Source organism: Patagioenas fasciata, chromosome 5 (assembly GCF_037038585.1).
Source record: "Patagioenas fasciata isolate bPatFas1 chromosome 5, bPatFas1.hap1, whole genome shotgun sequence".
Taxonomy (NCBI): Eukaryota; Metazoa; Chordata; class Aves; order Columbiformes; family Columbidae; genus Patagioenas; species Patagioenas fasciata.
Window position 1 is genome coordinate 7536157 of NC_092524.1, and position 14749 is coordinate 7550905.

The 14749-nt window shown below is 38.1% G+C and overlaps 1 protein-coding gene across 1 annotated transcript in view; it reads left to right on the top strand.

The window, feature by feature from the left end:
- Window positions 1-75: 75 nt before the first annotated feature.
- DNAJC24 (DnaJ heat shock protein family (Hsp40) member C24) overlaps window positions 76-14749 on the top strand; it is a 39285-nt gene continuing 24611 nt past the window's right edge. The window contains exons 1-2 of the mRNA XM_065839339.2: window positions 76-321; window positions 1611-1747. Coding sequence (XP_065695411.1) covers window positions 1640-1747 — 108 coding nt within the window. The 5' untranslated portion in view covers window positions 76-321; window positions 1611-1639. The remainder of the gene's footprint in view (window positions 322-1610; window positions 1748-14749) is intronic.

The following is a 14749-nucleotide window of genomic DNA, read 5'->3' on the forward strand; positions in this document are numbered from 1 at the left end:
ACCAAGGCGTCCCTGTAATCTACACGCCCCGCTGCTGCCCGCCACAGCGAGGCGTTGTTTCCCGCCGGACGAGTTATCCGCGGCACCGGCCGCCTCCGTCGCCTGGCCGGCGGTGCGGGACAGGTGGGCGCTCGCTGTGGCTGCGGGGTTTGTCTGCTGGCGGGGTTGGCCGGTCCTCACGCCCTGGCCCCGCTGCTGAGGCGGCTGTAAAGCCTTCGGCAGGGCCTTCCGTGCTGCGCAGGCCTCCCGGGTGTTCCTCCGCGCGTCTCGCCGAGCTCCTCCCGCCGCTGAGGCCCGAGCGTCCCGGAGCTGTTGCTGTGGGTGAGTCCGCAGCGGCGCAGCCACCGCTTCGTGACGGGTGGTGGGTGGCAGCGAGGCCCCGGGCGGGGCTGGTGGTTTCGGAGGGTTGTAAAAACCCCCGTGGGTTCCCCAGGGAGAAGGGGGCCTGCGTGGGGAAAGGGGAGGCGCAGGAGGGGTGTGTGGTGCTGCCCCAAAGGGAGAGGGGGAGACCCCCGGCAGCCAAATGGGACCTTGTAAGGTTGGAGCTCTGGAAAGTTTGAAAACCGGACTTGTCTTCCCGCAGGAGAAAAATAAAGGGTTATTCCGAAGTACGACAGGAATCGGTTTTAGTGCTGAAATGAAAAGAGCTTTTTTCTTCCTTTTAACTGTATATCTATATAAATAAAAGTAAAGCCATGAAACTTGCAAAACTCATCCTTGCAGGGAGAGTTATTTCTTATCAGAAAGCTCACAATTAATCAGCTACTACAAGCTCAGGATTTCAGTATAGCTCAGAATCTGCTTGAAGCTCAAGCGTTACTGTGCTTTTCCTGATATTTAATTCTCCTGGGTGGTTGGTTTTGTGGATGGTGTTTTTATTTTCTTTGTGGGTGGGGGTTTTTGTTTGTTTTGTTTTTTGTTTGGTTTGTTGTTGTGGGGTTTTGTTTTTGTTTTATATTATTCTGGGTCATTAGCTTGATGCTAGATGGCCAAAAATAAAAGGCAAACAACTAGTTAGGTTTTGCTTACTCTGCTAACTTTATATGCTTTTATTCATTTTTGTTTGATTGTTTTAATGTGCTCTTTTACTTTAATGTTAAAAAAGTTAAGCTTTCTTACCCAGAAGGATGAAGGAGAGTCCATACTGGGAATATTCTTGTGCAAAACCTGAGCCATGCTGTTTTGTCTTGTTGCTTGTATCTCTTTCTAGAATTGACAAAAATGTCACACTTTTATGTACATCATTTTTTCATAAGTACAGTATTACTTCAAAATAAAAGATGTATTTTTTAAGTCTATATATAACATAGGTAGGTTCAAAATAATTCAGACAGTTAAAGTGCAAAATGCTGTTAAAGGAATATGGACAGCTTCTGAAACGTGATACTGGGAGAGGAAACACAGTGTAACTTCACATATGGCAATCGATGGGGTGGAATGCCCAGGTGAATGAAGCTGGTTTTTTACACTATAGATCCTGTGTAGGGGTGTAGATGTGTTTGAGGGCTGCGGTCTATTTCATGATCCTGTAACTTGTCACACTAATTTTTCCATTTTCTAACTATTTCTCTTTCAAATAGTAATTATATTTATTTAACTTTCTTACACAGTGCTAAGAAAGTAATTTCAAAGTCAGAGGATGGCCTTTGAAAGGATAACACAAAAGGACTGGTACAAAATCCTGGGTGCAAAGCCATCAGACAGTCCAGCAGAACTGAAACGGAAGTACCAAAAACTTGCTTTATTAGTAAGTATGTTTTTATTATTTAATATGTGCAAAAATAAATTTTATAAACAAATAAGATAATTTTGGGGTTTGTTTTTATGGGTTTTGTATAAATATGATTAATCAGAGTGTGTTTATAATATCAGTTCAGTGAGGATGGTTTAAGTTAGCAATAAATATCTGGAGTTTGAGTTATTATATTTCACAAAGAGGGTTTGTGTTGCCCTGGTTCCAAAACACCGATACATCTCCCAGCTTTGCCAAACATTCATGAGTGAACTGAGCCAAATACCTGTTCATTAGGTGCTGCATAATCAGGTGTACACGTCAAAGAAGGTCACTGTTTGTAGTGCATAGTCATGAAATGTGCTAATTGGTACTTGTGGTATTTATTATGATGCATGCAGTTACAGTGTGCTGAATGCAATCCTTGAATATAGAAAGACCATATGCAAAGAGAAGTACTTCTGATCATCTGCAGTAATGGAATAGAAAAATGTATAGGGGGAAAATATGTTTGAGAGTTTCTGGTGCATTTTTTGTGGATTCATGGTTTTGCTCATGCATTAAGACTTGATGTTCTGTGAATTCTCTTACATTTCCTGTCCTCCTGGTTGACATGTATAAGAATCTCAGAGCCTTACCAGGTTACTTCGTATGGTTCTTTTTCTTCTGCTTTACTCCTTTTTGCTCAAAAGATGCTTCGGCTGGGCTTTCTGAGAAAAATGGAGTGTATTTTTTTGATACTGTTGACCATTTTCAACCAAATTTGATAGCCATATAGAAGTCCTAAGGCAACTAAATTTCTAAATTTCTTCAAAACTGGCAGACTGGTAGAGAAGAAGAAAGAAGGTGAGCAGAACTCAGTTTTTATATATCCCTTTAGGTAGCCGTGAGCAGGACTGTTAGTATTGGCAGGCCATTAGAGAGCATGTGCACAGCTCCGCTGGCTTGGTTTGAGGTGTCAGAACAAACGCGTAAGAAGTTGGGATTTTGAAGTGAGGTAAAGAGAATGCCAGTCAATGGGAGACTGAGTTTTGTTACAGTTGAAATCAATGTGTTGGTCGGTTGTCTTTGGTTGGTTTTGTTTGTTTGATTTTATTTCTAGCCCCAGTGAAAACTGCTTTAAAGGTCATTTTATCAATATGAAATATCTTCCAAATGTACAAATTTTAATATACTTCAGTTGAATTCGCTAAGCAATCCTGCTGTACATCTACTCTTTCGCGATGCTTCCTACTAAACTGATTTCCTTGTCTGAAACTGATCTGTGTAATTAGTGTTTTAAGTTTCAACGCTTTACAAGATGCTTGCTTGCAGATATAGGCCATAAAACCTTTGGTCCTCACTATTAAACATTAGAAGAATCAATGTAGGAGAGCACTTTGGAAACCAAGCTTCTTAGTTCCACCTTTAACAGAAATAGTTGTTTCTTGGACCTCCTAATGTTTTAGTTTTTCTCAATTGCCAATAAAATGTGAATAAAATATTAACAATGGTTGGTTTGTTCTTAATGAAAGCAATGGGGGCGCAGTGTAAAATTCCTCTTGTGTTTAGATGGGGGCTAATTTAAACTAAATACTGCAGTGGAATTAATATATCTCTTTAACTGTGAATCTATATATAATAATGGCATTAAAATCATAGGTATTGTTGAGAGCTGTTTGCTACAGAACTGAAACTATGTAGTGCCTTTTCTGTACAATTTTTTTAATGAAGCTCACCCTTTGTGTTCTAGCACTGTACTTTCGTGTAATTATTTTGAAGTGTATGAAGTGAGAGTTGTTGGACTTGACAACTGTTGGTTTATAACTGCCCGTAGTCTTAGAAGATGAAGTACTTCAACTTTTCTGTAGAACCTGTGTATTTTCAAACCAAATGGTTAGTGCTATTTACTTAAAAAGTCAGTGAGAAACATTAGAGAAAATGAAGGTATGTTTTGGATTTTTCTCAGTTGCTGTTTGGCTCAGAATTCTTTTGCTATCAGTGGTGGATCTCTCTTTCTGACTAAAAAGCCACTCTGATGTTTACTTGTAGGTGTTTTCTCCAAGGCAGATCTGCTGCTGCTTGTCTGTTGTTGTTACCATATGTCCTGTCTCTATTCATCTTTCTCTTCTAGCTGAACCGTTCCACACTCTACTCGTTTGTCTACTTATTAATACAGCACCTAGCACAGTCAGTCTGAACTCTGTAAAAGCATGGTGGGTATGAAACAACAATTATTTTTATGCACCCTAAAAACTCATTGGCTACAGGGGTGACTAGAGACTACAGCACATAGCTTCACTAAAAAGTGCTCATACAGCACATAGTTACACTATGAAAGTCATTGCCACAGATGATGTTGAGTCCAAGGGGTTACGTGGTTGAGAAAGTTTTTGGGTTTTCATGGAAAAAAAGTTAACACAAAAAAAAATTCAGAAATCAATGAGCTATGGACTTCTGAATATTGGTGGAATTTATTTTGTTTGTCCTATCTTGACAGTATTCTCTATGCATCCTGTGTTTGTCGTTAGTAAAAAGTGTCACACGGGATGGACCCCTCACCTTACCTGCTGTGCCCCATTCATGTGACGTAGCTCCCCAAGTAATGCCTGTGCTTAGAGCTCTTGGCAGTTTCACCTCAAACCCACAAAGTGCTTATTTGGGTTTTCTAAAGCTGTTCAGAAGGTGCTGGTAGAAGTGCCCCCTTGGTGTGGGCAGAGGGCAGGCCTACAAGCAGGTGTTTTTATGTACTGTGGTAGTCACTTGTGGGAGTAACTCCAGTGTAGAAGCTGGAATAGCCCATGAGCACAGCCATGTATTGCCTATTAAAAGATTTCTTGACAAATTATATGGCCGGTAGAGAAAGTTTTCTGGCTTATGTGTAGCAGCACAAGTTAACTTCCTGAAGAAATGTCATGTGTTAATTATCTTAAAATCCAAAAGTTTATAAAGCAACTTGCATCTTGGATACAAATTGCAATTAATATGACATTCAATCTGTAATTATGAATATTCTTATTACAGATGTTCATTAGCATCAAACATCATAGATGGTGCAATTTATTTTTAAATATAATTCTGCTGTTAAAATAAAAATGGCAAATATCTGAATCCAAGCCTCCTTCAAATAATCCCCAGTGCTTCATGTGGAGTGTTTGCTTTTTGCCATCTGCTATTTTCTGTATTTGTCAACATGTGTATGCTTAGCATCTTGAATGAACAGGCATATGTAAATTTCCAAAGCTAAAGAGTTGGAGATCTTGCCATATGTCATCTAAAAGATAACTATATCTGTAGTTAAATCTCAGGACTGGCCTTAATACTTCAAAGTAGTACACAGTTAAGAACACTTGAATCAGAGGTTTGTAAGAACCATTTCAAAAGAGTGAACTCACTTAAAACCGATTAGGTTTTAAATTATAACTTGGTTTTGTCAATTCTAACAATTTGATGATGGAAAAGGTTAATGACCCATCACAAATAAAATTGTACATATGCACTCTACTAGAGTGAATGCATGTACTTACTGTTTTGCCGTATTTTGCTTTGCTTATTTTTCATATGGTCAGATCACAGCCTAGGTTGAAGTGAATTATTTTGCTACAGATAAAGCCAATTCCATCTTTAAGAGTAGTATTAATTTGATACAGAAAACAAGGCAGGTTTGGCCTACAAGTAGTGATATTTTTAAAATCAATATTTTTTCCTTCTTACCTTGTAAATATTTAAGTAAATGTTCATGTTTATACAATTTTGTAGCCAGCATAGCTCAATGCAAAAATTCCTCGATTGGCTAAGTTCATGCTAAAGTGCTTTCTGAAGCACAGGAAACGTGGGTTTCCATACTCTGAAAGGAATTGCAACAGATTTTGAGAATGTATTTAGTAGGAGTGTGGTCTTTAATCTGTCTTTGGAAGATGCTGATGGTTTTGAGACATTTAGGAGACACAATAGCCTTTTAATCCACAATTACATACACAGTTTCAACAAGATGATTTCTTCAATGGATAAACAGGTTTTATGCAGTTTACTTAGTTTTTCAAGGAATGTGTATGGCTTTTAGGAAGTATGGTGCCTATGTTCCATTTCTGAATGTGTATAAAACTAAAAGGGGATAAAATTAGAGTAACAAAAATAGGATATTGGGGGAAAGATTACACCATCTTATTACTTGCACAATTTTCACATCTCCTGTTGGTCTAACACTTTGTGGTCGAAGAATGAGTTGACAGATTGTATTCAAATTTTCATGTAGCTGTGCTATATCTGAAAACCACTTTTAACAGAGAATAAAGTCACCAACACATAAGCTTTTCTAGCTGAAAATCAGGTGTCTGTTCCTGTGGATGCTGATGATATTATAGGATACCTTTCAACCGGAAAAAAAATATTGTGCAGGAAAATTATATACTGCTGTTACAATGTGTGCCCTAATCTTCAAGAAAATCCATGTAATTTGAGCAGAGAGTTTGCAGGAAGCTCTTATTTCTAATATGATAAGGAAATAAAATGTACCATTTAACATACAGTGTTACAGAGATTATCTTATCTTATCTGAAGGGGTGGTGTGTGTATATAAATATGAAGTGCTAAGGTGATCATTTAATCTGTTTGAAAGAGTAGAAAATTTGAAAATAGAGCATCAGGCATAGGTGAGAATGACTCTCAGCAACAATGAAAAAGGACATTAATAGAAATTTAACTTAGTGAAGCAAAATAACTTCAAGAGGAAACTGTTCCGTTGAGCTTGTGTGGAGGAAATATGTGTCTTTTCAGAGACAAAAAAGATCTGTTGAATCTTATCAGATTTATATACGCATCTAAATTCCGCAATCACAGAAATGCAGGATGTATTTATGTAAAGATCTGCTTCCATCGTTGTCTTAGAGTTTGTTCCACAATAAACTCAGCGTTACTACTGAAATCACCTGCCTATTGAGGAACTCTTTTTCATGCTGAGTTTAAGTTGAGATTTTGAATCTTTAAAATGAAAACCCGTTGAGCTTTGTATCAGAAGTCTCATAAAAATGTTTTTCATAATTAAAATTAAGCAGTGTCTGTATTTTTTTTAATAGCCTTTGCAGGTTTTTTATTTTCGTGTTTGAACAGCAGGGTAACTTGTTAGAGATACTTAACAGATCATCATGCTTAGCTGACTCTAGTTTCACTAACTTGTAGAACATGGATTTTGTATTTTGACAGTATAAATACAACAATTCTGGTGCAACCTGATTGTAGCTTGACTGAATTTAATATAATTGCAACTGAGAGAAAGGTAGGCCACAAAGTTTAGTGGAAAGGACTGTTGTTTTTACACTGTGGGTAGTTTTATTTTGAGCTGTTCTTTACATCTTTACTTATGATCTTAGTAAAATACAAGGGGTCATATTTTCAAGTTGAGAAATTGGTTATTCACTTCTGTAGTATCTAAGGAACCTCAGTGTTATAGCAGTCACTAGTTCAAACAGCTCGATGATCAAGCTGGTTTTGCTACTGCTGGTTAAGCCATCAGAGCTTTTGTTCGATTCACCCACCTGGTTTTTGTGGTGGCTGTATTTTTTTAATATAATTTTCTGACAAAATAGGATTCAGTATATTCAGTTTAACTCTGGCCTCTTTCATGTCGCTATTGAAACGCAAGTAATGAAAACATTGGATTATTCCTCTACAGCTGCTGATCTCTCCGAGGCGATGACTTTACCTTTTCATCTACATCTCTTTGACTATTTTTTCCTAAAATGGGGAAGTTCTGTAGGGGCTCAGACGGTCCATCTAGAGTGCTTATTAAATATCAATGGCAAAAAGATCAATAATGAATGGGGCTAAGTGAGCAGAGGACGCTGTTCTCGCATGATTTCCTTGAGTCATCGGAAAGTGTGGCCTTTTAGCAGTTATGAGGACACACTATCAAAGTTGTTTCCTTACTGCAAATGGAGAAATTTGCCAACCGTGACCAACCTCAAATTAGAAGTTAATTTAACACCAAACTAGTGATCAGTCCAGATTGTGAATGCATCCTTTATGGCAGCAGTGGGAGTAAATCAAATCCAAAGTAGATGCAAGGTTTATGTGATTCTATGGATTATGTTCAAAATTTTTTGTCAATATGGCTATGAAATTTGGCAATAACTGGATGCTTATGTGTTTTGTTTTGGTTGTTTTTTTTTTTGTGTGTGTGTGTGTGGTGTTTGTGCTTTGTTTTGATTTGTGTGTGTTTTGTTTGTAGGTTTCTGTGTTTGTTTCTTTTATTTATTTATTTTTAAATGCTGTTGTGATATCCATGAAACGGGATGTGCGTGCAGTAGTTATAGAACACCTCCTGGCCTCTGATTTTAAGGAATCAAACTTCTCAAGATGCTTTTTACTAATTTGGTGTTGCCTAAGACATCAAAGTGGTGTCTGTACAACAGGCTGTGGGCCTTCTGGTGTTATTTGAATACAGTGTAACATGTTTGCTAATTTCTCTCATAAGAGGTAGGTGGCTTCTCCATGTGTTTTGCACCCATGTGTCTTCTGAAGTGAGTGCTAAATTCTCTTAAACATTTAGCTTTTCTTGTCCATTTTAAAAGTTATAATTTGACTAGGGCCTAACCTGTTATTTTGGTATCATGAGTGGCTTCAAACAGTGTAGAGATTTTATATTGCTCCTAGAGATGGCAAAGGCTGAAAGAAATATTTTCATGAAAACGAAAAAACACCTGCAATTTTTTAAGTGTTATCCAGGTGTAAGTTGTGGTCACTTCTAGGCCTGATTTTCATAGCGATTTCTGCAGCAGAAGTGCCTTAGAGTCTTCGATTACTTTGCATCACGCTTAAATTGGACTTCTTAAAGGTGCCTGTGAGTTTTTAAGTATTCCAAAGGTCAGGAAGTTGTGGGGCATGGAAGCAGTTGGTGTTCTTTACCCACAGAAAGGTGTTTGGTGTGCAGGTCACCGCGGTGCCCGCTGGGGATGCTGCCCCGACCTGCCCTTCTGCCAGATGTTCCTCTGGGTTTTCCTTCATCCACTACTGTACTTGTGTCGAGGGTTAGGATTGCGGGGTGACAATCAAACCCTGGCAGATGCATTGTTAACCTCCTCTCCCCTCCACTTCTCCCTTTTGCCCCTCCCTCTCCCCCCTTCCCACTCAGGACAGGCGATCGGGAGGGAAAGAAGGACAGAGAGAAGAGAGTTGGAAAAATTAAAGATGTTTTACTAATGCTACTAATAAGAATAGAGAAAATAATACAAAATATACAAAACCAATCTTGTAAGTCTCAGCAACTGCAGAGCCGGCACCCAAAGTCCTGGAGCTGGAATCAGTCTCTCACTAGGCCTCAGTTCACAGGGATGACCAGCAAGGTCCTCTCCTAATGTCAGCCATGAGGAAAAAAGGGAAAAAGGGACGAGATCCTCGTGATCTCCCACTTTATATGAAGTATTCACGTGAACGGAATGTTATACACCGTTGGTCAGTCTCTCGGACATCAGTTTCTCGTTGCCCCTCTCGCGAGATGTCCATCCGTGCTTATCAATAAGTTTGCATTCCGTTGCTAGGTTTAACCAAAACATGTGTTGGGTTCTCGAGGAAAATGCAGCTAACATGAAGGCTTTAGCTGACAGGCAAATTCACTAAAAGAGAAACTTGTTTTTAACAAAACCAGGACAACTTGTCAGCTGGAAAAGTTCATGCCCATTTTTTTCAGTAGTTTAAGCAACCGTGGTTGGTGTGTTCTGATTGTTGCTTTCACATGAAAGTGGCATTTGCCTAAGCTAGCTTGCTAACCGTATGACCAGGGCCAAATTAACTTATGCTTAAACGACAGAACATTGTTTAGTGTGACTTCTAAAGCATAAATTATGATCAGAGAGGCCAGAAATTTAAAAGGAGCTTTAAAAATTCCCTTTATATTTTTATTTTTACCTTTATACTCCTGTAAATTTTAGAAAGCTTCATTTCTTCTTTCCTCTGCTGGTTTTTGGTGGGTTTTTTATTGCTTTATCTTCTGCTGTATAGCATAGTTTCCAAAAGGCTTTTTAAAGTAGCTCTTGAGGCTCTTGGGTGGCTCTTCATTGGAAAATAAGTAGCCCTGGAAGCAGAAGAAAATGAAAGAGAAGCTGTTTCTGAAGATGTACCATAGGTTCTCTTTTCACTCATTTTCATACTTTCATTAGCCAAATTAATCTTTGCTTCTATTTATACAACAACAGTTGATTTTAATTTTTTATCCCTAGAAACTAAAAGTTTTACTTTTCATTTGAGCATTAAGTTTGTTCAAGAGCTGGAGAAGATGAGAAGTGTGAATATTTAATATGGAAGTTACATGGTGTAATTACTTGATGGTTTGTTGGACTCTTCCCTGTCTAATGGGCTCACATCTTCCCAGAGACTGAAATGACTAAGAGTTCATGATTTAGGTTTCTGTAACATGGACTAGTTACTGGTGCAGCAGAATTTTAAGTCCATTTCCCTTGCCAATGCGCTAGGTTATCTTGAGAAAGTTTTCAAAGAAAAACCTACGATTGCTTTTTTTTGGAGGGGGCGGTGGAATGCTTTAAAGTAGCAGATTCGTGTTCATGTTGTTATTGAACAAAGTGGAGACCCGCTGTCAGTGGGTAAAACCAGTAAGAGAGTTTAAGGTGAAAATAGTATAACAGTATCACGATGCTACAGTACCATGAAAAAAGCAATTGCAGTTCTAAATGATATAATCTTTAGACGTTAATAATTTACTGCAGAGAATAAAGTATTTTTCATTACTACTTAGTGTAAGAACAGCTCTGCAGTCACAAGACTTTTACAACTAACATCAAATTAAAATTGACCGTTTCCAAGGAAGCTGAAATTTCCTTCTATAAAAGTCGGAATTACAGGGGTAAGGCTGCTGCTACTGCAGTTCGACATCTAAAACAGGTGGGCAAAAGATGAGGATTTTGGCAGCAAACACTAAGCATAGAGGAGGAAAAGCAGATCTCTCTGCAGATTTTTCAGGTGGCTCTGAGCTCAGATTCATGCCCAGCTGGACAAAAGATGGAGATTTTTCCAGTGAATAAGAGAACCATTCAAAACCCTGGTCAGAAATTCAGGTTATGAACCCATCTGATTTAAATGTGAAAGATGATGATGTGGTGAAATTCTGGGCTTAATCAGAGAAGGCCGAGGAAGTTTAAAGGATGTTGAAGCAAGATAACTAAAAAAAAAAAATAAATAGCCAAGATGCAAATTAATGAGTTTATGACAGTGTAATTTATTCAGTGATTCTTTTTTAATTGCACTTTAGAAGACTCCAGTAATTTTCAAGAATTTGCAGCATTGAATTGATAGTGTCATCGTCTGTGTTTTTACTGTGCAGCTGCTAGTGACTGCCAGTTATGTATTCTGCTTAACTGTTGCATATTGCTGTGCACATTTAATCCTAACTTTTTAATTCTGTTTTTAAAAGAAAGGAGTTGGGATGTCTGTTGGTGTTTTCTTTGAAAATTACTCATTGGGTGATGAATAACTGAAATGTTATGGAAAAATTCCTGTTTCCTCCTGTCTGCTGTCTTGATGGTGCTTTGCTGTGAATACCTTGAGTCACAGCAAATATTTCCTTACGGTGACAGGTAGAGCAGCAATAATACCTGAAATATTTCTGTTCTGATGGTCCCTGTGTATCTCAAGTGAAGCTGGAGGTCTGCTGTGCTGGATGGTGTGTATAGCAGTGGTTATCTCTGGCCTGGAGGTATGGAAAAGATTCTTTAATGTGTGTAACACATGCAAGGAGTTGAATATTGTATGGGAAGCTCAGATTGATACTTGCCTAACACTTATTGACTATGTAAGGAGGAAAAAGGGAGAAGGAGAGTTTCCACCAGCCAGTTGATCACTGAGAGATGTTAGAAAAACATCATTGAATGGATAAGGTGTAAGAGTTTAGAAGGAAAATGAACCTGTCATCTTTTATTTTTCCTCAAATGAGGAACACTTCGTATGAATAACAGTCATCCTGGAGTTTGGACAGTGAAGGCTGGAATCAATGTCAAAGCAGATAACAAGATCAGGTAGGAGAACGCTAAGGTTGCTAAAAAGCTTAAAGATTGTTTGCATTTGGGGAAAAAAGGAAGAAGAGGTGGATCGAAGTAATGAATCAAGAAGATAAATTCCTTGTTCTTTTGTCCAGCTGTCTGTGGATAGCCATCCTTTGGGGGAGTTCAAATCTCTGTATGAAAAGATTGACTGTCACAAGGAACTCTTTGCTTTCTGTTTCTCCTCTTTGCGAGTGGAAGAAGAGGCTCCGTCCATGTTCCCCACTAACTTCTGCCAACTGAGCGAACACGTTGAAAAGGTTGATTGTGGGCTAGGAAGGCAAGTTTAAGACCTGGGATCATTCTTTTCATGGAAGCGAACAAGTTTCACATTTCAGAGAAAGCGCCTTCCAAAGTCACTGAAATAAGAAGAGCACCTTCAAAGTAATTTTGTTTTGCGCTGTTTTAACACAAGACCAAACATCTTTTTTCCTTTTTCTTCCCCCTGACCCCTTTGCCAAATAGTTGCCATATGAAGCTTTTCAATACTGAATTGTGCTGGTTACCAAACAGAGGATAGCTTACAAAAATGTAAACAAGTGTGGCACCTGATCTAGTGAATGTATTCACTTCTTTACGCCAGTATCCTAATGGAATGCATCTCTTACATTCTTGATATTTTTGCAGATGAAATGAGTCCCATATTTAGCCCACTAAACATATGTCTTGCCCATTACAGTATTTGTGTATACGAAAGGATATGGTCACATCAGTTCAATGTAGAAAGCCTGTAGGGAGGAAACGTGAAGCAGATATTTAAAAACAGTAGTAAACTTTATTTGCCTTGGTCTCTGTTTTTGGTCATGCTGGTGTAGCGCGGAGAAACAATGACATGTTTTTCATGTAACCTTCTAGTAAGCATTAGGTGGCAGTAGCGTGTTGTGTTTGGCAGCTGATTTCTCGTTTGCTTTTATCTTCTGCAGTGTAATAAACAGAGAAAACATGTATTTTATTTCTCATAGTTTTTATAAGATGCTGATTTATGGTGGTTCTGACTGTATGAGACTATAAGGGCAACTGTTGTTTGAACTCTTGCGTATGTAGGTGGGATTAGCACACTGTAGTTTCTGCACAATATTCATTACTTATTTTCTGATACGCAGTATCTAACAGTGACAATATTAACTGCAAATATTCTGATGAGAAATGTTATTAATGGCTTAGTTTTGTAGAGTTTACTTTTTCATAAGCTGTTACCATTTCTACTATATTAAATACTCCGTTAGATGAAGTATGGGGTTTTTTTTGCTTATGTTTACTCTTTTTTTTTTTCTTAGATAACAACCAAACTTAGGCTCATGAGAGTGTTGGTAGGAACATAATTAACCTTTCAGCGTAGTGCTGTTATTGTCACTCCAGATCTTAGACAAGTGCAGTTACCTTGTGACCCTTTTGGAGGCTTTTTTCCCTTCATCCTCGTTTCTTGCAGGTAAAGGATATTGAGGAATTTGGAACTGGTGTTGCATTGTATTAATTGAGCAGGATGATCAGTTAATAGGAGAGCGAGAAAGTGTTGACAGAACATGCCATCTAATTAGTACCTGATGAACCATGTAGGCCACAGAGTATAGGGTGTAATGTTGCTTCAGGGTGGCTCCTCTACAAGGCCTTTGTGTGCAAAACAGGCCTGTAGACAACCTAAAAAAGAACATTTCAGTGTAGTTCCAGTGAAGGAAACATTAACTGCTGAAAAACTTCACTGTAAACTTGGGGAAGGCTGGGGATACTTAATACTTCATGGAAGGAACACATATCAAAGTATCGAGCCTGTGTTTTGTGCAAGTCTTGCTCTTAAAAATCATGTCGCCCTTTTGTTTGTTTAGGTCTTTTTATGTAAGAGGTGATCTACAAATTATGGAAATATATGAAATAGGGTTTTTTAAATAAAAATATGTAGCTTTTCTTCTTGCTTTTTGGGGTAGTAAGAAAGAAATACTAGGGCAGTAAGGTTTCCTGATGGCTCATGTGATAAAAGGACAACCAAAATCATTCCGAGTTAAGAGCAGATAGCACCCTAATGCTTTAAGGCTTCACCCTAATGCTTTAAGGCTTCACCCTAACTAGTTTTCCATTACCTGGTAGTTAGTGATAGTTTTTCAGTTGAAAATTAAGTAATTTTTAATTGAAAAACATTGAGTCTAGCAAGGTAGAACTGCTAGAATTATTTAGTTATTGGTAATTAGGGATTTTTTCCCATTCATTTGTATAAGTAGATTGGCAATTAATTCATACTGTTCATTCAGAAACTCTCCCTCCTCCCATTGTAGGAGAAAAGTTTAATGTTTGCATGTTTAAAACAAACTTTTTTTTTTCAAAATTATTTTATTTTCTCCTGCAGTTTAAGCTGCTTTGTTGTAATGAAATAAGCCACTTCCTGGTTTAGAATACTTTTATTGAATACATCACTTGAATTTTTGTAAAGTATTTCAATGATTTTTTTTCATCCTGCCCTAACTTAATGAGTTCAGCCAGCGAGGTTGGAAAATTGCTTCTTTCTGTGACCTTTCACGGAGTGCCACAGGGTGGGGGCCAAGTGCATGTTTGTCCCCCTTTTGCTCAACCAGCACAGGTAGCTAAAACTTGTGCTTTTCTTAAATTTAGTCACCCAAAAATCCAGATTCCAGTTTCAGGAACGATTTTATAATTTAGTCTGTGATCTGATTTAAATCCTTCACAGATTCACTGCAAGAAAAAGACTTCAGCCCTAATGCATAACAGTGTGTCTGCATAGATTCTAATCTGTATATCCTGCCCATAACCAGAGTAAATGATCATTTGGAGTCGCTGTGCTTGATTGCTCAATTAGAGCTACCATATACATGTGTAGGTAGTACCAAATACGTGTGCTAATTCTATTACGTGCTGATAGGGATTTGTGGCTTAAACAATTCAGTTTGACAATGTATATAAAATCAGCAAAAGAGTTAACTTTAAATGTAATTATAGAGCTCCTGAAGTGTTGCAACTGCATTATATGGTTCCTTGTTCGTGC